This window comes from Athene noctua, chromosome 31, assembly GCF_965140245.1.
Source record: "Athene noctua chromosome 31, bAthNoc1.hap1.1, whole genome shotgun sequence".
In the NCBI taxonomy this organism is placed as follows: Eukaryota; Metazoa; Chordata; class Aves; order Strigiformes; family Strigidae; genus Athene; species Athene noctua.
In genome coordinates, this window is record NC_134067.1 from 1,064,639 (window position 1) to 1,086,994 (window position 22,356).

At 58.7% G+C, this 22,356-nt stretch overlaps 1 protein-coding gene across 3 annotated transcripts; it reads left to right on the forward strand.

The window, feature by feature from the left end:
- The first annotated feature begins 1,747 nt into the window (after positions 1–1,747).
- EVI5L (ecotropic viral integration site 5 like) lies at positions 1,748–20,681 on the forward strand. 3 transcript variants are annotated; one of them, XM_074930102.1, is made up of 20 exons: positions 1,748–1,888; positions 6,350–6,549; positions 8,047–8,236; positions 8,410–8,634; positions 9,322–9,396; positions 9,689–9,814; positions 10,342–10,485; positions 10,646–10,735; positions 11,283–11,380; positions 11,501–11,561; positions 12,331–12,384; positions 12,944–12,976; positions 13,854–13,994; positions 14,187–14,315; positions 14,905–15,045; positions 15,680–15,832; positions 16,525–16,671; positions 17,617–17,712; positions 17,826–17,921; positions 19,528–20,681. In XM_074930102.1, the coding sequence occupies exons 2-20, from the start codon at positions 6,401–6,403 to the stop codon at positions 19,726–19,728; spliced, it is 2,349 nt and encodes a 782-aa protein (XP_074786203.1). In that variant the 5' UTR covers positions 1,748–1,888; positions 6,350–6,400; the 3' UTR covers positions 19,729–20,681. The 3 variants fall into 3 exon arrangements, with proteins under 3 accessions (XP_074786203.1, XP_074786206.1, XP_074786205.1); XM_074930105.1 differs by lacking the exon at positions 17,826–17,921; XM_074930104.1 differs by lacking the exon at positions 12,944–12,976.
- The last annotated feature ends 1,675 nt before the right edge of the window (positions 20,682–22,356 follow it).

Sequence of the window (22,356 nt, forward strand, 5' to 3'; positions counted from 1 at the left end):
GAGCCAGGCGTCCCCTGGGTTGGCTTTCACAGAAAACGAAAGTTGGAACTTATGAGTAACTTCATCACTGACCGATTTCAGCTGAATTTCACAGAGGCACCCCAGGAAGAGCAAACGCAGCCAAAAGTTGAATGTCCCGTTCTTTCTCTGGTTCCCCTGCTCTCAGGGCAAGCAGCTTCCTCCTTTTGTCCAATTTCCCCTTTTTTGATCCCAAATTTAGGGGAAGTCAAGAACAAACTTCTGCCCAGGGTGGCTACCCATGTCCTTGGGGGGTCTGGCACTTTCTAATAAGCAGTGGACTCAGTTTTTGTGTCAAAAAGTTGTGAATTCTCCCCTCTGCTGCCAGCGTGTGGTTTGTCCTGGTAGTATGGGAGAGGTTTAAAAAAATAAATCAATCAATCAAAGGTAGCGTTTTTTTAAGCTAAAAGAATTGAAAAGTGAGATAAAAGTCAAGGAAAGACCAAAAACACCAGCTCCCACCCCTAAACCTCCCGCATTCTTCTCTCTTGAGTCTTTTTTAGGGTTTTTTTTAATCTTTTTAAGTACTGAGGGCCGGAGTGGTTGAAAATCCCTTTAAGGTCCTAAAAAAAAAAAAAAAAAAAAAAAAAATCCACTTCTCAGTGCTGTTAAGAATATCCCCAAAGGCCCCTCAGCACTCCCGGGGGACAGCAAGACTGTCAGTGTCCCTGGGGACACCCCGCACGCCATCACTCTTGTCCTTGGGAACATCCCCGATGCCCCCCAAACTGGGGACACCAGTGTCCCTGCACCCCTGAGATCACCCCAGTGCCTCAAGGAAGAAACGTGGGACCCCTGTCACCCCCATTTCCGGGCAGATGGGGTCTTTATTATCCCCATCCCTGAGGATCCCAGGAGCTCCCAGTGTCCCCATCCCTAGATCGCTATGGGATGGGGGACCCCCGTCACCTCATCCCTGAGGACCTGGGGAGCCCCACGACCTCCATACCCAGGTCCCCGTGGGAAGGAGGGGGCTGCCCCCCAATTCCTCCATCTCTGGGTAACCAGGGACCCCCGACACTCTTGTCCCTGGGGAACTGGGGACCCCCATGCCGGGTGCCCCTGCCCTGACGCCCGCCCTGAGGTAACGAACCCCGTGCTGGACCCCTCACCACAGAGCTGCAATCTCGACGCCCCATAGGTGGAAGCGTCTGCCTATCATCTCCCATCAGCCAATAAGAGGCGCAAATCTCACCAGGAAGGCGGGATCAGCCACCTGTGCTGGAGGGGTGACTGCCGCCTAGTTTCCGCGCCCCCATAGGCTGCCTTCAGCTTCTCCTGCTCCAGCGATTAGTAGATTCTCCTGTCAATCAAACCCGAAGCCGTCAGCTGAAGAGGCGGGGCTTGTTGTCCTCTCCTGTCAGCCAGATGCCACTCCAACCGAGATCTGGCAGCTGATTGGCCACTCTACTTATCCATCATCACCACCAGCTCCTGCCATTCGCCTCCCAGCAAGAAGGTGCACACGCCCCCTCAGGAGGGGGAAAGCATCTCCTTGAATCTCATTGGAAGGGCAGCTTGCCCATCAACCACCGGCGAGCCAGCCCATTGGCTCACAGCGCAGCAGGCGCGGTTTGTACCCGGGTCCCCTGCGGCGGCTCATTCCCGGGCGGGCCGCGACGATTGGCGGTGGCACCTGGGAGAGGCGGGCGGAAGCGCGGAAGCGGCGCGTTGATTGGCTGCGGGGCGGGGCCGCCTGTCAGTCAGTGTCAGTCAGGGCGGCGGCGGCGGCGGCGGGTCCCCCCATGGCAGCGGCGGGGCCCGCGGCGGCCGCGGCTCCCGCTCGGCTCCAAGCGGCGGTGGCGGCGGGGGGGCGCCGCGGGCCCCCCCCTCGGAGGCAGCCGGCGGTCGCCATGGCAGCGCCTCGCAGGTAGGAGGGGCCAGGAGAGGCGCCCCGCCCCCTGGAGGGGGGGGGCTCCCTCCCTCAGGAACGGGGGGTGCCCCCCCCACACCCCGGGGTGGGGGGGGGGGAACTATGAGGGGGTGATCGGGGGTAATCGCCCCCCCTAAGGTCTGGGGGGGAATCGGGGGTACCCCCCCCTTCGCGGGGTGCGGGGGTTTTTGGGGCTGACCCCCCCGTGGGGGGGTATTGGGGGTAAAGACCCTCTCTGGGCTGTGAGGAGGGGGTGTCTGGGGGGGTAATTTGGGGTAAATATGCCCCCCCCCCAGTCTATAGGGGGGACTAATTGGGGTTGCCACCCCCCCACCCAACTGCGGGGAAATAGGGGTACCCCCCCATGCTTCTGGGGGTACCCCCTGTAGGTGTGGGGGGACACCGCGATAACCTTCCCTCTCGCTATGGGGGCAGCTGAGGGTACACCCCACCGCCCCCCCCCAGAACTGTGGGGTAACAGGGGGATCCCCCCCCCCTCCCCGGCTGAGGGGGTAAATGGGGCTCCCTCCCACTTTTGGGGGGTAATTGGGGGTTTACCACCACACCACCCCCCCCCCGAGGAAACCAGGGGGGTGCCCCCCATGCTGTGTGGGGTTATATTTGGGGAGGGGGGGGCATTGGGGGTGCCCCCACCACGCCATGGGGAGGCATTAGGGGTACGCCCCCCCCACACACTATAAAGGGGGACGTTGAGGGGGGGGGTCTCCCCCTATTCCCCTTCTTTATTGCCCCCCCCCCCCCCCCACTGCAGCCTGCCGGTGCCTGCGCTCCTCTGTGCAAAGAGGGTGTTGTCCCTTGTTTCTTTTTCTCTTAAAATAACGAGGGTTTGGTTAAAAAAAAAAAAAAAATTAGCGAAGGGGGGGGGGGGGGCTGTCTGCGACAGGCAGCAGGGCCCCCCCATCACAGCCACGGTCCCCCAAATGTCATTGATGGAGTGGGGCAGGGGGGGGGCGGAGGGTTTTATCACCCCCCCCTCACCCAACCAGCGCACACCCACCCCCTCCACCGGCATCCCTGTGCCCCCCATCCGTGGGGAGGGGGTTTGGGGGGGGGGTCCCTGGGTGCCCCCCAAAATACAAACACGCACTGGCCCCCCCCCTTCCCTCCGCAGCCGCCCAGAAGATGGAGCAACCGCGGCCGCAGCCCCCAGAGCCGTGGCTTTGTGCTGTCCCTGGCGCGCCTCTCCTTTTGGGTTTAAACCCAGGGATTTTAGCTACGCTGGGACGACTCGGGTTTCCTACCAAATTATCGGTTTTTTTCCCCAAATTCCCCTTCCCGATTTTTTTTTTTTCCCCTTTTTCTGCTGGTTTTCCATCAATCAGCGTTGCCGGCGGCGTTTAATACAGGATGGGGGGGAAAAAAAAAAAAAAAAAGGCAAAAAACACCCTATTTTGGTTAAAAATCCCCAAAGACACCAAACCCTCCCAGTTTTTGGTTCATTTCAACCCATTTAGCACTGCGAAAAACACAAAAATCACCACCCGAGTGGCATTTTGGGTAGTTTTTTCCCCAAAAAGCCACATTTAAAAATGCAGTTTGGTGGCCGGTGCTGGGGTAGGGTGGGGGTGGTGGTTTCCTCGCTCTGTTTTGGTGCTAAATTTAATTTTCACCTGGTTTTGGGTGGGTTTTGGTTGATTTTAAAGCCAGTGGCATGTTGGGGGGGGGGGGGGGGGATTTTAGCTTAAAATTTGCACTTGTTTCATCCCCACCGGTGGCAAAACGCGCGGTGTTTAAACCCGTTTTTATCCATTTCCCTCCTCTTTCCGCCAACCACAGGTGTTGGTGAAGCTCGAGAACGTCCCGCTGAAATATTTGTGATTTAATAATTATTTTTTTTTTTTCCTTATCCGGCTCCTTTTGCACGTTAATAATTGGGGTTTCTGGCAAATCGGTGGATTTTTGATGGTTTGTGTCTGACGGAAATTCGGCATCGCTGCCCAGTGGCTCCAAAAATTGCTGCTGAAACTGGGGGTGAATCCCTGCTTTGATGCGCTTTTAAGAGGCAGCGAAAACAGCACAGAAAAACCCGTGAAAACAGCTCGGAGACGCAGCAAAAAACGGTGCAAAAAAGGCGCAAAACGGCACTGAGAGACGCTGAGAAAACGGTAGAAAATACTGTGAAAACGGGGTGGAAAAGGTGCAAAACGGCGCTGAGAGACGCTGCAAAAACGGGCAGAAAAGGCATAAAAAGGGGCAAAATAGGCCCAAAACGCCGCGGAAACGGTACGAAGCTCCAGGGCAAAACTATAAAAATGGGTCAAAAAAGCTACGAATTGTCAGATTTTTAAGTGCAAGGGGGGATTATTTTAACATTTTCCCTCCCAAAACGCTCTGGCTGGAGGTCGGTGTCTTGACATCCTGCTGAAATTGGGCTTTTTTTTTTTGTTTTTTTGACAGCGTTTTGATTGCACGATGGTATTTTGAGGGAAAACGAGTGGATGTGACGGTGACGTGAGGGGACTTTGGGGACACATGGGGACTTTGAGGACTCCGCAGCGCCCTGTCACACCCAGAAAGTTTATTTTTTTTTTTTTTATTAACCCCCCATTCCAAATGGTCCCCTTTTGGGGCCAATTTCTTAAAAAAAAGAGCCTGGGCACCGTGGTGGCGTTTTGGGGACCATTTTCATCATTTTCCATCATTTTTTCCCCCAGTTTTCTCAGTGCCTTTGACAACCCCTCGGACGTTGGGGTTTTTTTTTTCTTCCAAATTCAAGCATTTTCAGCAAATTTTGATACCCATCATCCTGGAACAAGCTCTTGCCATGACAAGAACCCCTGAAGAACGTCAGCCACCAGCTCCTTCCCGCCATGCCTGAAAACATGATTTCACCCCCAAAAAAACCCTTAAAAATTTCAACTTGCCTTTTCTCCTCTTTTCCCATTTCTACCTGTTGGTTTTTTGTTTGTTTTTTTGTTTTTTTTTTTTCTGGGTCTAATAAACAATACTACCATTTGCCTACCTCATTTTTGGGTTGAAATCATGCGTTTCGGCCATCCCATGCTCATCCAGGCGTGGTTGTTGCTTTTATTTCCCTCCTCCCCCCATCAATGTGGAAATCTATATTTTCCTAAAAAGCCATTTCAGGACTTTCTTGCAGCCCATTGAACCGTGGCAGGTTGTGCTGCGGCCACTGTTTGATCAGTAACTTATAATTTTGCAGCGAAGCCACCGATGGCACTCACTATTTTTTTTTTTTTGGTTTTGTTAAACCAGCGTTTTGGATGATATCAACCAGCAAGATCTTGCAGAGAAATATTAATTATAAAAAATAAATTAACAACTCTCCTGGAGACGACGGCGCTGCTGGACGAGCCCTATCCCGTGGTGAGCTGCATGGGGCAGAACTAAATATAATCGAAGCTTTTTTTTTTTCCCCCCCCGCTTTATAAAATTTCCTGCTTAATAAGCAAATCCACGTGACCCTGCGAACGACTGACCCGATTCTCCACGAAGCCGCTCTGTTAAATTTTGCCAGTTTTGGAAAACCGTTAACCAAACAACGAGGGGTTTTCCCCATTTGCAGTATGGCTGCGCTTGCCCAGCACTCCATTGCTGTGCTCTCCTCCGAGCTTGTTTTGCTCTGCCAGACAGTTTTTCCCCCCAAAAAAGGGATCAGAACAATGGCTTTTTGGTTAAAACCTGCCCAATTTCTAGTTTAATCTGCACAGAGAGCAAATTAAGCCCAAATCAGGTAAATCACACATTCACGGCGCATCCTTCAGGCGCTGCTGCTTTGTATTTATTTCCTCCGCTTTCTTCATCTCCTTTGAGCACGGCAGCAACTGAGGGTTCATTTCACCAGTCTTCAGCAGCATTTTTCACCAAAAGGAGAGTTTTTTCAGCCCAAAATTGGTCAAAGCTTCCTTGAGGGATCCCAATCCCTGCTCATCTTCCAGCAAATCCCCACCGGAGACACCGCTTGAACGCCTCTTTTTTGTAGTACTCCTCAACCCGCCATTTTCCACCCCATTTCTACCAGTCCCTGCAATCCCAAAGCAGGACTCGTTTCTCCCTAGGGAGGCATTTTTCCATGAAACGCCACCAAAACGGACAAACTGGGTGCTGTCAACCCTTAAAGCAAATCCACAGCAAGGACAGCTTTCTGTAAATCCTCTTTTCCCGCGTTGGCCCGTTCCTTTCCAAAGTGAGAGTTTAATTCTAATTTTTAGTCTGATTTAATTCAACTAATTTACGGCAAACACGGGATGATGCACTTAGACCTGGCTTGATGTAAAAACCGGGATTAAATGCGGGTTTTTTTAGGGAATTGAGCGAGTATCTCAGCGGGCTGCAAACTGAGCGATGCTCGCCTCCTGTTTTCTATCAGATTAGCTTAAACGAGGGGGTTTTTAAGAGATTTGATGCGATGTGGTGAGAAGGAAAAGACACGGGGCGGGGGGCACGTCCTGCTCACGTTGGTGCTTGGCTTTCCAGGTGAGACCCCAAAATCCCCGCGGGCTCGGCGTGCTGCCAGCCCCCGCCGCCATGGCGTCGCCGGCCGTCAGCCCCGACTCGTCCTCGCACGAAGCCCTTTCCTCCGTCAACTCAGCCCCGGCGTGTTCACCCACCTCCGACTCGGAAAACCTCAGCCCCGACGAACTGGAGCTGCTGGCGAAGCTGGAGGAGCAAAATCGGTGAGTGCCGGCGGGTATCGGCCCCATTCAGCCTTTTTATCATCCTTTTTTTTTTAAGTATTTCCCTTAAAATCAAAGGCGCTGCCACAACAACCAGCCACTTCCCCCCAGCATCGCTCCAGCCGGGGTGAAAACACTCCGGTTTATTATTTTCAAGGTTATATTTTTCTCTTTGAAATCAGCAGGGTTTGCTCGTTCAGGCAGGCAAAGGGGATTTCTGGAAGGAGGCGGCTGTTTGGAAATAATAAATAATAAACCCACCCGCTTCAGTGGTGGGTTTTAAACCTGCTCTTGATGGGAAACAATCCCTGAGGCTCGTTTTGCTGAAAAAATCAAGCAAAAAGCTCCATCCCTGGCATTAAACCGGTGTTAAAATCAAGCCCTGAAATGTAAATTTCTTCGCAGAGCTATTTTTAAGCAAATTTACTCTTAGAAAAAAAAAAAAAACAAAACCAACAAAACACTGAAAATCTGTTTTTTTAAACAAATCCATTAAAGAAACCATCCACGGGCAGCTGTTGGCATCTGGCCAGGGCAAATAGCCCATCGGTGCTGGTTTGGGGGAATATCTCCTCCTTTGGGGCGTTTTTGACGGAATATCTTCTTTTTTGGGGTGGTTTTGGAGGAATCTCTCCTCCTTTTGGGGCATTTTGGCCACTCCTTTGTGGGAGTTTGGGGGGAAATACCTGCTTGTTTGGGGTGGTTTGGGAGGAATCTCTTCTCCTTTGGGCATTTGGGGGGGGGGGGGAAATATCTCATTTTTTGGGACTGTTTTGGGGGACTCTCCTCCTTTGGGGCAGTTTGGGGGGAATATCTCCTCCTTTGGGGTATTTTGGGGGGAATATCTTGGGTTTGGGGGTGAATTTGGAGGAATCTTTCCTCCTTTGGGGCATTTGGGGGGATTAGCTACTCCTTTGTGATGGTTTTGGAAGAATATCTGCTTGTTGGGGTGGTTTGCGGGGAATCTCTCCTCCTTTGGGCTTTTTGGGGGGGGAATATCTCCTTTTTTGGAACTGTTCTGGGGGACTCTCTTCTCCTTTGGGGCAATTTTGGGGGAACTATTTCCTCTTTTGGAGTGTTTTTGGTTTTGAGGGAATATCTCCTCCTTTGAGGTTTGGGGGGGGGGGGGGGAATATCTTCTTTTTGAGGACCATTCTGGGGGACTCTCTTTTCTTGGAGGCTGTTTTGGGGGAATATCTCATTCTTCAGGGCATTTTGGGGGAATATCTGCTGTCTGGGGCTCTTTTAGCACGGTTTTGGGGGAATCTCTCCTTCTTCGGGGCTGTTTGGGGGGAGTATCTCCTTTTTGGGGACAGTTTTCAGGGAATTTCTTCCCCTTGGAGGCTGTTTTCGGGGTATATCTCCCTTTTGGGGATGTTTTTTGAGGAATCTCTTTTCCTTGGGGATTATTTGGGGGGAATATCTCCTCTTTTGTGGCAGTTTGGGGGGCTCTCTCCTCCTGTGGGGCCTTTTTGGGGCTATCTCAGTCTCTCACAGGCTACTGGAGGCCGACTCCAAGTCGATGCGCTCCATGAACGGCTCGCGGAGGAACAGCGGCTCCTCCTTGGTCTCCAGCTCCTCAGCCTCCTCCAACCTCAGCCACCTCGAGGAGGACACTTGGATCCTCTGGGGCCGCATCGTCAACGAGTGGGACGAGTGGCGGAAAAAGAAGGAGAAGCTGCTGAAGGTGAGAAGAACGCTTTATTTTTAATTCTATTTTAACCCCGCTGCAAAAAACCTGCAGCGTGATCATCCCCGTGGCTGGACAGGATGATGTCTCCCCATCCACAAGGAGCTTCCCCACCTTCTTTAAACCCTTTTTTTTTTTTTTTTTCTTTTTTTTGCCTCATTTTTCTGCAGGAGCTCATCCGCAAAGGGATCCCCCACCACTTCCGTGCCATTGTCTGGCAGCTGCTCTGCAGTGCCACCGACATGCCCGTCAAAAACCAATACTCGGAGCTGCTCAAGATGTCCTCTCCCTGCGAGAAGCTCATCCGACGGGATATCGCCCGCACCTACCCAGAGCACGAGTTCTTCAAGGGACAGGACAGTCTGGGCCAGGAGGTGCTCTTCAACGTCATGAAGGTAACGTCTTTCCTCAAACCTCAACGGATCTTGGCCACAGCCTTGGACACCGCTTTGGGTTTTGAAGCTTTTTTTTAACTGGATACTCATTTCTGATGGGTTTGGTTTCCACCACAAATTCCTGGAATCACCATTTCTTGCAGCAAGGCGACGTCATTTCCCCATCCGTCCCACACCTCGTTTTTCCTGTTGAGTTTTACTCTGAAATAAGAAACAAATGGTTGAGTATTTCACAGAATCGCAGGATCAACTAGGTTGGAAAGGACCTTGAAGATCACCTAAGTCCAACCGTTCACCTATCACTGACAGTTCCCAACTACTAAGTCAACCCTACTCTTAAACACCTCCAGGGATGGGGACTCCACCACCTCCCTGAGCAGCCATTCCAACACCCAACAACCCCTTCTGTAAAGAAATACTTCGTGACATCTAGTCTAAACTTTCCCTGGGGCAACTTGAGGCCATTACCTCTTGTCCTGTCACTTACTACTAGGTTAAAGAGGCTATTTTGGGGTCTAAATTCAAGTGCGGAGCAACGTTGTGCTCACAGGTGTTGTCAACTAAAAAAAAAAAAAAGCTAATTTTGATGTTGTGGTCAAGACCTCCCACAGCAAGCAGGGTTGGTGACCCGGCCAATTCCCCTGCTCACACATATATTTATTATGAATTTTTTTTTCCTCCTTCCAGGCCTATTCGCTGGTGGACCGAGAGGTCGGATACTGCCAGGGTAGCGCCTTCATCGTGGGACTGCTGCTCATGCAGGTTTGTAAGGACCCTGGGGTGAGGAGGAGCTGCTGATGGGTTTTTAACACGCTCTGGAGACGTGGTAGAATGGGGTTGGGAAATGGGAGCCTTTTTCTTGATCCTCAGGAACAAAATGAGCTTATTCACCCCATCCCACTTACTCCTGATGGGTTTAAAATCCCCCGTTCGCATTCCCGTTCACCCGGGGGTGGCTCCCAGCATGTCCCATCCCATCACCTGATGGGAAGAGGCTCCAAACCCATCTGCTGGCAGAGTTTTAAGGGTAATTCATGTCCCTTTGGGCCTGCAGATGCCCGAGGAAGAAGCCTTCTGCGTGTTCGTGAGGCTGATGCAGGAATACCGCTTACGGGAGCTCTTCAAGCCCAGTATGGCTGAGCTGGGGCTCTGCATCTACCAGTTTGAGTACATGCTGCAGGTAGGCATCACCCCACACACCCTCAAAATGCTCGAGGTGGTGGTGACTGTTGGGTAGAGCTGGGGGACAAGGACAGGGAGAGATGGGAGTGAGGTGGCAGCTCTTGGGAGAAATGGGTTCCTCCAACGGAGCTCGTGTCCAGCAACACGGAGATCCTGGGGCCGTCTGTGAGATGCCCTGAGGACCATCCATGATTCCTCAAAGGGGATCATGAGTGAGACCCCAAGAACATCCACGAGACGCCTTGGGGGCATCCATGAGACCCCAGGGCACCTCCATGAGATGCCCCCAGGGACCGTCTGTGAGACACCCAAAGGGACGATCCATGGGACACCCCAAGGACCATCCACGAGATGACCCGAGGGACATCCATGAGACCCTGGGGACCATCCCCAAGCCCTCCCCCGGAGAGCCTTCCATGAGATCCCTCCACAGGACCTCGTGGACCTGTTGAAACCTCTGAAGCCATGAATGAGCCCTAAAATCATCCACCTTTCTGTTTGTTTCCCTCCGTTTCTCATATCCAGGAGCAGCTGCCAGAGCTGAACATCCACTTCCGCTCCCAGAGCTTCCTCACCTCCATGTACGCCTCGTCCTGGTTCCTCACCCTCTTCCTCACCACCTTCCCTCTTCCCGTGGCCACGCGCATCTTCGACATCTTCATGTACGAGGTAACCGGCCTGCGGCCAACACCATCAATCACGAAGAGACCACAACCACATTCTCCACTTGGATGTGGAAACGTTCTCTCCACACCAACTGGTTTGGTTCTGGGGGAAAAAACCTCCAAACCCACGGTGTGAAAGGTCAAGTGGGGAACTTTTCCCCCAGGGGTTGGAGATCGTCTTCCGCGTGGGGATGGCGCTGCTGCAGTTCAACCAGGCTGAGCTCGTCCAGCTCGACATGGAGGGCATGTCCCAGGTACGTGCCGGTGGCTTTTGGAGTGGCTTTAGCCCACAGGACATGTTTTTGGGTGAATTTGTCCAACAGGATGTGTTTGGGGATAAATTTATCCAATGGGACATGTTTTGGGGTGGATTTAGGCAACGCGACATATTTTGTGGTGGATTTGTCCTAGAGGACATCAAAAGGGATGTATTTTGGGGCAGATTTGTCCAAGGGGATGTAAATTGGGACAGATTTAGCCCCAGAATTAGTGGTTCGGGGCAGGTTTTTCCCAACTGGATGTGTTTTCAGACCAGTTTATGCAGCAAGCCACATTTTGGGATGGATTTATGCAACCAGCTGTATTTTGGGTTTGCATGACAGGCTGGATTTTGGGGCTGGTTTATGCTATAAGTTGTATTTTGGGATGTATTTATGCAACGAGGGTGTGTTTTGGGGCAGATTTATCCAACAGACCCTATTTTGGGGGCTGGTTTTACCCAATGAGCCCTACTTTAGGGCTGGTTTACATGATGGCCTGTATTTTGGGGCCACATTTCATGGCTGGTTTCTGCTCCTGCAGTACTTCCAGAAGGTGATCCCACACCAGTTTGACAGCTGCCCTGACAAACTCATCCTCAGGGCCTTCCAGGTCAAGTACAACCCCAAGAAGATGAAGAGGTGAGATGGAGAGACGGGTTCCTGTGCTTGGGTGGGGTCCCCCCCGGCAGCTGTGGGGCACAGGGCCAGGGGATCTAGTCCCTGTCCTCGTGTCCCAGCCTGTCCCCATGTCCCGAGCAGGCTGGAGAAGGAGTACGCCGCCATCAAAAACAAAGAGATGGAGGAACAGATTGAAATCAAGGTGAGACGGGTCAAGTGTTGGCATCCTGGGGCTGCTTGAACCATCCTCATGGCCACCTGGCCCATCCCCAGGGCCAGCTGAGCCCTCCTGGCATGGCGTAGCCCATCCATGGGGTCATTTTAAGCCATCCAGGAGCCACTTTGGCCCATCCCAGGGTCACTTGACCCATTCCCAGAGCCATTTGAGCCCTCCTGGCATGTCATAGCCCATCCCCAGGGCCGTTTAAGCCATGCCAGGGCCGCTTTGACTCATCCGTGGGGTCACATTGAGCCATCCCAGGGCCATGTAGCCCATTCCTGGGGACACTTGAGCCATCTCAGGGTGACTTAACCTCTCCCTGGAGCCACCTGACCCATCCCTAGTGTCCCTTGAGCCATCCTGGGACAACTTCACCCATCCCTAGAGCCATCCAAGCCATCCTGGGATCACTTTGACCCATCCCATGGCCATTTAAGCTGTCCCCAGGGCCACTTAGCCCATCCTGGGTACCCTTTAGCCTGTCCCCAGCACCTTCTGAGCCATCCCCAGGGCCACTTGAGCCCTCCTGGGGCAACTTCCCACCTATCCCAAGGGCCACTTGACCCCTCACAGAGCAGTTTGAGCCATCCCAGGGCCACTTTCAGCCGTCATTGGGGATGTTTAGCCCATCCCTGGTGCCATCTGAGCCAGCCCTGGGGCTATCTAAGCCATCCTGGGGCCACCATGACCCATCCTAGGGCCATCAAACCACCCCTGGGGCTAATTCCTCCCCATTTTTCCACCCCCCCAGCGCCTCCGCACTGAGAACCGCCTGCTGAAACAGCGGATCGAAACCCTGGAGAAGGTGAGCCCAGTAACCAGCACCCCAAATCCCTCCTGGGGGCACCCCAAAACCCCTCTGGGGACACCCAAACCCCCTGTGGGCGCCCAAATCCCCCCTGGAGCACCCAAAATGTCCCCCAGGCCACCCCAAATTCCCCTGGGGCACCCATGTCACCGCTGCCCAGAGATCCCAGCACCCGTGAGTGCAACCCGACACCCTCCAGCACCCCTTTTATGGGCTGCACCCCCCAAAATCCCCCCCTCCCAGCACCATTTTGCTGCAGAAATCAGAGATTTAAGTCCGGCGAGCTGCTGCTTCATCATTTTTCCACAAAAAGGCTCCCTCCAGGAGGTGGGAAACCCTCCGTTTTAGCGCAAAACGCCACCATCGCCGTGTTTTCCCCCATGCCGAGGGGAAAAAAGCTAAAATCCTTGGAAAACACCCCAGAACAGGAACTGATGACGCGCGGGAAGGTTCCCGGGTGCCTCCACCTCGTGGCTTCTCTCGCTGCCTCCGTCTCCTTCGTTTATCTCGTTATGTCTCTCCTCTCTTTCTCTCTTTTCTCCGCCGGCGGCCGCAGGAGAGCGCGGCTCTCGCCGACAGGCTCATCCAGGTAGTGTCAAAAATAGCTATTTTTCTCTTTTCCGCTGCATTTTAACCCTTTTCTTCCCCCTTTTGCTTCCCAGCCCGCCTGCGTCTGGCTCGTTTGGGGAAATTTTGCCCTTTTTCTTGCTTTTTCGGAGGCTCCCGCGCACCTTCCCCGCTGTGGGGGGTGGCGGGGAGGATTTGAGGGCGGTTGGTGAAAATGGGGGGGTTTTGGCCCATTTTGGGGCTCAGTGGAAAGTGGGGGGGGTGGCATGGTGGCACTCGGGGGTGGTGTTTGGCCAGGATGGGGTAAAAGCCACAGTTTTGATGAGTTAGAACAAAATATGTGGATTTGGACTGGAAGGTCATGGGTCATGGGGTGAGAGTGGCTCAGAGGGGACAAAATGGCCCTGGGGGGCCCCACAGGGCTGGTGTCACCTCCTTGTCCTTGGTGTCACCTGCTGTAGAGCTGGTGTCACCCCCAGGGCTGGTGTCACCCCCCCTTGTCTGCAGTGTTACCTGCTGTGGGGTTGGTATCACCCCCTCATCCCCTGTGTCACCCCCTTTGTCCCCAGTGTCACCCACCACAGGGCCAGAATCACTCTCGTGTCACCTTGTCCCTGCTGTCACCTGCTGCAGAAGGGGGGCTGGCGTCACCCCCTCATTCCTGTCATCACCTTGCTGTGGGGCTGGTGTCCCCCTCCACGACTGGTGTCACCCCCTTGTCCCCAGTATAATTCGCTTGTCCCCAGCCTCACGCGCTGTGGAACTGGTGTCACTCCTCATCCCTAGTGTCACCCCCCTCATCCTCAGCATCACCCCCTTGTCCCCACCACCCCCTCCACCACCCCCCACCCCTCTCCCAGTGACATGCCTTGGGGGTGACACGTCCCCGCTGTCCCCAGGGCCAGGTGACACGGGCGCAGGAGGCCGAGGAGAACTACATCATCAAGCGGGAGCTGGCGGTGGTGAAGCAACGCTGCACCTCGGCCACCGAGAACCTGCAGCGCGCCCAGACCACCATCCGGCAGCTGCAGGACCAGCAGGTCGGTGTCCCCAAATGTCCCCAAATATCCCCAGACATCCCCACCACCCCGCCGTGTCCCCGCTTGTCAATTCCTGCCCCACTGCCGTCCGGCTTTGGGTGCGGGCGGTGGGTGCCACCACTGCAGGCGAGGGTAGGGGACGGGCACAGCGGGTGTTGTGCCCCGCGGGTGACACGTTGGGGACGGTGGCAGGGGAACCCCCGCTTCAGCGAGGAGTTTGTCACCCACCTGGAGACGGAGCTGGAGCAGTCGCGGCTGCGGGAGAGCGAGACCCTCGGCGCCCTCAAGGAGATGCAGGATAAAGTCCTTGACATGGAGAAGGTGACGGGGACGGCTCGCGGGTGTCATGCTGGTGGCCTTGGGGACAGGGGTAGTCCCACAAGTGGCCCTGGGGATGGGGAGTGTCACACATCTTAGGGACAGTCATGTGGGTCGCCCTGGGGATGGAAAATGTCACACGAGTGGCCTTGGGGACAGGATGCGTCACACGAGGGGCCCTGGACTTGGTGTCCCCTGTCCCTGGGGACCCCCAGTGCCACACGGCTGTCCCCAGAGGTTCACCCTGTGCCTCGGGATCCCTGGTGCCTTGTGTCCCCCTCTGTCCTCAGTGTCCTCCATCATCTCCCCCATGAATGTCCCCACCTCCACCTGGCAGAGGGGGACAAGCCCCCAGTGCCACCGCCCTGGGATGTCCCTGCTGATGACCCGTGCCACCGTTCCAAGGTGGCCCCGATGACATCCAGTGCCACCTCCCCGAAGATGTCCCTCCTGGCCTCCGGTGCCACTGTCCCGGGTTGTCCCTGCCCCGGGCTGTCCCCACTGAAACCCACCGCCCCCGCCCCAGGGTGCCCCAGCCCTGGGGTGCCTCCACGCTGGCGTGTCCCCACGGATGTCCCCGGTGTCCCCGCAGAGGAACAGCCTGCTGCCGGACGAGGACAACGTGGTGCGGCTGCAGGAGGAGCTGCAGGCGCTGGCGCTGCGCGAGGCCGAGGCCGTCAAGTCACTGACGGAGCTGCAGCAGCAGGTCAAGGACCTCAGTGACAGCTGGCAGGTAAGGACACGGACACCTGGGGGTACCCCCACTCACCGGGGTCCCCCCCAGATGTCTGGCACCTTCCCGGATGCCAGGGTCCCCTCTTGGCTACCTGGGTCCCTTGTCCCCACACCTGGGTCCCCTCACAGCCACATGGGTCCCTTTTTCCATCATCTGGGTCCTTTCCTGGCCACCTGGGTCCCTTGTCCTGATGCCTGGGTCGCCTCCTGGCCACCTGAGTCTCCTCCTGGCTACCTGGGTCCCTTGTTCCATCACCTAGGTCCCTTCCCAGTCACCTGGGTCCCTTGTCCTAGGTCCCCTCCTGGCCACCTGGGTCCCTTGTCCTGATACGTGGGTCCCCTCCTGGCCACCTGGGTCTCCTCCTGGCCACCTGGGCACCTTGTCCTGGGTCCACTTCTGGCCACCTGGGTCCCCTCCTGGCCACTTTGGTCCCTTGTCCTGACACCTGACTCATCTCCTGACCACCTGGGTCCCTTGTCCTGGGTCCCCTCCTGGCCACCTGGGTCCCTCATCCTGATGCCTCTGTCCCCTCCCATCCACCTGTGTCCCTCACCCTGCCACCCGGGTCCCCACGGGGGCCACCTGGGTCCCGCCACCCACCCAACGGGTGTCTGATGGGTGCGGGGCGCAGGCGGGCCGGGCGGGTGGGCGCTGGAAGGAGTCCCCGCGGCGGAACAACGCCAACGCCCTGCAAGAGGCCGTGGTGGCCGCGCGGCTACGGGAGGCCCAGGCCCAGGCCGAGCTGCGGGCGCTGCGCCAGCGGGTGCTGCAGCTCGAGACACAGGTCAGAGCCCGGGTCACATCCTGACCGGGGGCTGAACTGGGGGGTACTGGGGTCATAGGGGCTGAACTGGGGGTGCTGGGACCTGGGGGGGGGTTGAATTGGGGATGTTGGGGGTGCTGCAGCTTGAGACAACGGTCAGAGCCTGGGCCACATCCTGACCAGGGGCTGCACTGGGGGGTACTGGGATCGTGAGGGCTGAACAGGGGGTGCTGGGGCTGGGGGTGATGGGTCTAGGGATACTGGGGCTGAACTGGGGGTGTGGGTGCTGAGCTGGGGGTGCTGGGTCTGGGGATACTGGGGCTGAACTGGGGGTGCTGGGGCTGGGGATACTGGGGCTGAACTGGGGGTGTGGGTGCTGAACTGGGGGTGCTGGGGCTGAACTGGGGGTGCTGGGCCTGAGGGTGCTGCAGCTCAGGACACAGGTCAGAGCCTGGGCCACATCCTGACTGGGAGCTGAAGGCAGGGAGGGCAGAGCTGAACTGGGAGGGTGCTGAGGTTGTGGTGGTTGGACTGGGGGTGCTGGCGCAGGAGGGACCCTTTGGGGGTGCTGGGTGCCTGCACCCCCCCCGGACCAGACCCATGGGGTCAGTGGCGGTGACAGTGACCGGGGACAGGGTTGGGGAGGTGACAGGGACTGGGGACAGGGTCGGGGGGGTTGGTGACAGTCCTGTGTGCGTGTGACCCCCCCGCAGGGCCAGATCCAGCGCACGGTGCTGGGCCGGGCGGAGCAGACCTGCGCGGGGCTGCGGGAGCAGCTGCGCCTGGCGGCGGCGCAGAGCAAGGGGCTGCAGGCGCAGCTCAGCGAGAGCCACCGCAAACACGCCGAGGCCCAGTGCAAGGTGGGACACCTTGGGGACACCCTGGGGACACCCTGGGGACACCCCGGGGGACTCCTCTGCCGTCACCTCCCTGTGGGCACCCAGGGGTGCTCCCCAGCCCCTGCCTGGGGGTGCTCACAGAAGCTCCTCAGGGACTCCCCTGGCCCTTCCTGTGGGGACACCCCTGTCCCCTCCCCTGGGACACCCACAGACCCTTCCTGGGGACACCCATGTCCTCTCCTGTGGGGACACCCCTGTCCCCTCCCCTGGGACACCCACAGACCCTCCCTGGGGACACCCATGTCCTCTCCTGTGGGGACACCCCTGTCCCCTCCCCTGGGACACCCACAGACCCTCCCCTGGGACACCCATGTCCCCTCCTGTGGGGACACCCTTGTCCCCTCCCCTGGGACCCCCCTCAGCCCTTCCCTTCTGTAGGGCCACAATGTCCCTTGGGGTCCCCATGTCCCCTCCAAGGGGGTCAGTGTGTCACCTCTGAGAGGGTCACATTGTCCCCTCTAATGTGTCCCTATGTCCCCCCCAGTGGTGTCCCCATGTCCTCTCCTTTGGGGTCTCAGCATCTCCTTCCTTGGTGTCCCCATGTCCCCTCCCATGGAGTCCTGGTGTCCCCTCCCATAGTGTCCCCAAGTTCCCTCCTTTGAGGTCCCAGCGTCCCCTCCAATGGGGACTCATTGTCCCCTCTAATGTGTCCCTATGTCCCCTCCCATAGTGTCCCCATGTCCCCTCAATGGGGTCTCAGTGTCCCCTTCCTTGGTGTCCCCATGTCCCCTCCCATGGAGTCCTGATGTCCCCTCCCATAGCGTCCCCATGTCCCCTCCACTGGCCTTCCCTTGTCCCTGGGGACACAGTGGGGCTGGAGCCTCCCCTGGGGGGGGTGGTGGGAGGGGGGTGGGGGTGACAGAGGGGTGTCACCGCTGTGGCACCGGGTGACAGGGCTGTCCCCAGAGCAAGGAGGAGGTGATGGCGGTGCGGCTGCGCGAGGCCGACAGCATGGCGGCCCTGGCCGAGATGCGACAGCGCGTCGCCGAGCTGGAGATCCAGGTGAGCGGGGACACGGGGACAGGCCGGGGGGCGGGACAAGGCGGGGACGGGGTGACAGGGTGACAGGGTGACAGGGCAGGGACGGGCACCCGCTGACCCGCGCGCCCCCGCAGAGGGAGGAGGGGATGATCCAGGGGCAGCTCAACCACTCGGACGCCGCCCAGTACATCCGCCAGCTCAAGGACCACATCGACGAGCTCAAGGCCGAGGTAAGGCACCCATGGGTGCTGTGGCACCCACGTCCTGCGCCCACGGGTGCTGGGGCACCTGTAACCTGCACCCATGGGTGCTGTGGCACCCACGTCCTGCGCCCACGGGTGCTGGGGCACCTGTAACCTGCACCCATGGGTGCTGTGGCACCCACGTCCTGCGCCCACGGGTGCTGGGGCACCTGTAACCTGCACCCATGGGTGCTGTGGCACCCACGTCCTGCGCCCACGGGTGCTGGGGCACCTGTAACCTGCACCCATGGGTGCTGTGGCACCCACGTCCTGCGCCCACGGGTGCTGGGGCACCTGTAACCTGCACCCATGGGTGCTGTGGCACCCACGTCCTGCGCCCACGGGTGCTGGGGCACCTGTAACCTGCACCCATGGGTGCTGTGGCACCCACGTCCTGCGCCCACGGGTGCTGGGGCACCTGTAACCTGCACCCATGGGTGCTCTGGCACCCACGTCTTGCACCCAGGGGTGCTTAGGGACTTGTAACCTGCACCCATGGGTGCTCTGGCACCCACATCTTGCACCCACGGGTGCTGAGGGACCTGTAACCTGTGCCTGTGGGTGCTGGGGCACCCATACCCTGCACCCACGAATGCTGCAGCACACACATCCTGCACCCACGGGTGCTGGGAGACCCTTACCCTGCGCCCACGGGTGCTGGGGCACCTGTACCCTCCACACATGGGTGCTGCAGCACCCACGTCTTGCACCCAGGGGTGCTGGGGGACCCCTACCCTGCACCTGTGGGTGCTCGGGGACCCGTCACCTGCACCCATGGGTGCTGCGGGACCCACGTCCTGCACCCACAAATGTTGTGGGACCCGTACCAGGGTCCCACGTCCTGCACCCACGGGTGCCTCAGCACCCACTCCCTGCACCCATGGGTGCTGGGGGGCCCCCCACAGGGCCGGGCACAGTGTGACACACCCCCCCCCCCCTGTGCTGGGGACAGGGGACAGTGTCACCCCCCACACCCCAGGGAAGGCCAGGACACGCTGGGGACAGTCCCTGAGTCCCTGGGCGGGGGATGGCCCCGTGGGTGACATCCCGGCGATGCCATCGGTGACGTCCCCACGGTGCCATCGCCGATGTCCCCACGGGGCCACGTGGCACCGGGACAGCTGGTGACAGTGTCTCTCCCCATCTCTCCTCCCTCCGCCCCTTCTCTGCTGGCCCTTGTCCCCTCCTGTCCCCTTGTCCCCTTCTCTCCCCCACCCCTGTCCTCCACCCGTCACCTGGCCCTTGTCCCCTGTCCCCTTATCCCTGTCTCTGTCCCCATGTCCCCTGTCACCTCGGCCCCATCCATGTCCCCTTATGTCCCCTTGTCCCCATCCCCTGTCACCTTGATCCCATCCCTGTCCCTTTGTCCCCATCCTCTTGTCTCACACCCATCGTGTCCCCATGTCCCCCTGTCCCCATCCCCTTGTCCTTGTCCCATCACCTCGGCCCCATCCATGTCCCCTTATGTCCCCTTGTCCCTGTCCCCATCCCCTGTCACCTTGACCCCATCCCTGTCCCCTTGTCCCCTATCCCCTTGTCCCACCACCCATCGTGTCCCCACGTCCCCTTGTCCCCCGTCCCCCTGTCCCCGCAGATCCGGCTGCTGCGGGGGCCGCTGGCCTTCGGGGCGGTGGGGCTGGGGACACGCCTTGGGGACGAGGACTCGCTGGGTTCCTCCGACGAGGAGCTGCCACCCTTCGCCCTGACCCACGGGGACATCGGGGACCTCGGGGACCTCGGGGACATGGGGGACAGCAGCGACAGCGAGACCGAGGGGGCACCCACGGCACCGTGACCCACGGGGACATCGGGGACAGCAGCGACTGGCGAGACCCAGGGGCCACCCCAGGGACCCTGAGCCACGGGGACATCGGGGATGGGGGGGACCTGCCAGCCCCGTGGCACCCCAAGGGACATCCAGAGGACACTAAGGGTCACCCACAGCACCCAAGGGACACTGAGGGCACCTATAGGTGCTGTGGCACCCAGGGGACATCCAGAGGACACTAAGGGACACCCACAGCACCCAGGGGACACTGAGGGCACCTGTGGTTGCTGTGGCACCCAGGGGGACATTGGGGGACACCCGTGGGCCCCACAGCACCCAGGGGACACTGAGGGCACCTATGGGTGCTGTGGCACCCAGGGGGACATTGGGGGACACCCGTGGGCCCCACAGCACCCAGGGGACACCCACAGCAGCCAGGGGACACCTATGGGTGCTGTGGCACCCAGGGGGACACTGGGGGACACCCACGGGCCCCACAGCACCCAGGGGACACTGGGGGACACCCACAGCCACCCAGGGGCAACCTGTGGGCCCAGTGGCACCCAGGGGACACCCACGGGCCCCACAGCACCCCGGGGCGGGGGGGGGGTCAAGGTCAAGGGCTGCCCCCGGGAGGGCCCCGAGATCGGCCGGATCCTGCGCTCGGGGGGATCTTGGGGTGCGATGGGCCCCCCCCAAGGCCGGATCCAGCACCCAGAAGCCCTGTGGGTGCAGTGGGGACCCCCCCGCCCCCCCCGAGACGTGGCCAGATCCTGCCCTCCCCCCGACACCCCCCCTCGGTTCCTGAACACGGGGGGGGGACCCCGAAATGGATTTTGGACTTTTTTGGGGGGGGGCGGGGGGGGGGGGGGGCCCTGCCGTGGCCTGGTCCAGGAGATGGTCGGATCCTGCACCCCCCCCTCACACCCCCCCCTCGCTGTTTATACCCTGTACAGAGAAATACAGACGCTGTGGGACAACGGGACTCCAAAAAGCCTTAAATTCACCCCAAACCCCCCCCAGTCTGCTGGGACTCAGAAAAATCCCAGAGATTGGCCCCAAAATCACCCCTCCCCCCCCCCAAAAAAAAAAAAAAACAAAACCGGGACTCAAACTCTGAAATTCACCCTGAAAAATGTGCTGGGGCCACCAGGTCCCTGAGATGGGCCCCCCCCCCCCAAAATGCCCCCTCGGGGATGACAAAAACCCCTGGAATTCACCCCAGAAAAATCTGCTGGAGCCCCCAAATCCCTGAGATTGGCCCCAAAATGGTCCCCTGGGACCCCAAAACCCCCCAGGAATAAAAAAAAAAAACCCACAAAACCACCCAAAACCCAACCCAGCTTGCTGGGATCCCCAAACCCCTGAAATTTACCCCCCCCCCCAAAATGTACTGGGACCCCAAAATCCTGGGAATCTGTCCCGGCAGAATCTACTGTGACACCCCCCCCCCCCCCCCCCAAATCCCTGTGACTGGGACCCAAAAATGCCGGGAATTCACCCCAAAATAGCCTCCCCCCCCCAGGGGACCCCAATAACCACATGGGGGGGTCAGCAGCACCTTTATTTGCCCCCCCACACACACACACCCCCCCCAGAGAAAGGGGGGGGGGTTGGGGGTGTCCCTGGGGGGGACCCAGGCCGTTGGGGGGGGCCCAGGGGTGACCCCAGGGGGGTCTGGGGGGACCCAGGTGGTTGGGGGGGGCCCGGGGGGGGGTCCCGGGCTCAGGGTGCTGCCGGGGGGGTCCTGGTTGGAGGCACCTTCGGGTCGGTCCTGAGCTGGGGGGGGGAATGTGGAAGAGGCCGGTAACCCCCCCCCGCCCCCCAGTGCTCCCAGTTACCCCCTGCCTGTCCCACTCCCTCCCGCCCAGTGCTCCCAGTATTGCTTTTCAGTGCCCCCCCCCCCCCCCCAGTACTCCCAGTAACCTCAGTGGCCCCCAGTGTTGCCAGTCACCCCCCCTTGAGCTCCCAGTACCCCCCATTCCTCCCAGTATGCTCCCCAGTGCTCCCAGTTACCCCCTGTCCCCCCACTGCTCCCAGTATCTCTTCCAAGTGCCTCTCCAGTATTGCCAGTTACTTCCCCTTGAGCTCCCAGTGTCCCCCAGTGCTCCCAGTTACCCCCTTGCCCCCCAGTTCCTGACCCAGTCCTCCTGTATCCCTTCCCAGTGCCCCCCCAGTACTGCCAGTATCCTCTGTCCCCCCCCCCTCAGTGCTCCCAGCACCCTCCCAGTGCTTCCAGTTACTCCATTCCTTGCAATTTCCACCCCTCCCAGTGCTCCCAGTATCCCTTTCCAGTGCCACCCCCGGTAATCCCAGTATCCCCTGTGCTGCTCCCAGTGCCCCCCCCCAGTATTACCAGTGGCCCCCCCCAGTATTACCAGTGACACCCCCCCCAGTGACCCCCCCCCTTTTTGCTCCCAGTGCGCCAAGTTACCTCCCAGTTCCCCCCATCTCTCCCAGTGCTCCCAGTATCCCCCCGTGCCCCCCCCTACCTGGGCCCCACCGGGCTGGGGGGCAGCGCTGGAGCTGGGGGGGGCCGGGGGGGGCCGGGGGGCAGCTGGGGGCAAAGGGGGGGGGATCAGCCGTGAGGGGGGGATTGGGGGGGTCCAGTGCAGGATGGGGGGGGGGGCAGGTGGATTGGGGAGGGGGGGGCAG

Coding starts and splice junctions, on each gene's coding strand:
- EVI5L (XM_074930102.1), top strand. CDS start 6,401: ATGGCGTCGCCGGCCGTCAGCCCCGACTCGTCCTCGCACGAAGCCCTT. Junction 8,237..8,409: donor AGAAGGAGAAGCTGCTGAAG/GTGAGAAGAACG, acceptor ATTTTTCTGCAG/GAGCTCATCCGCAAAGGGAT. Junction 8,635..9,321: donor TGCTCTTCAACGTCATGAAG/GTAACGTCTTTC, acceptor TCCTCCTTCCAG/GCCTATTCGCTGGTGGACCG.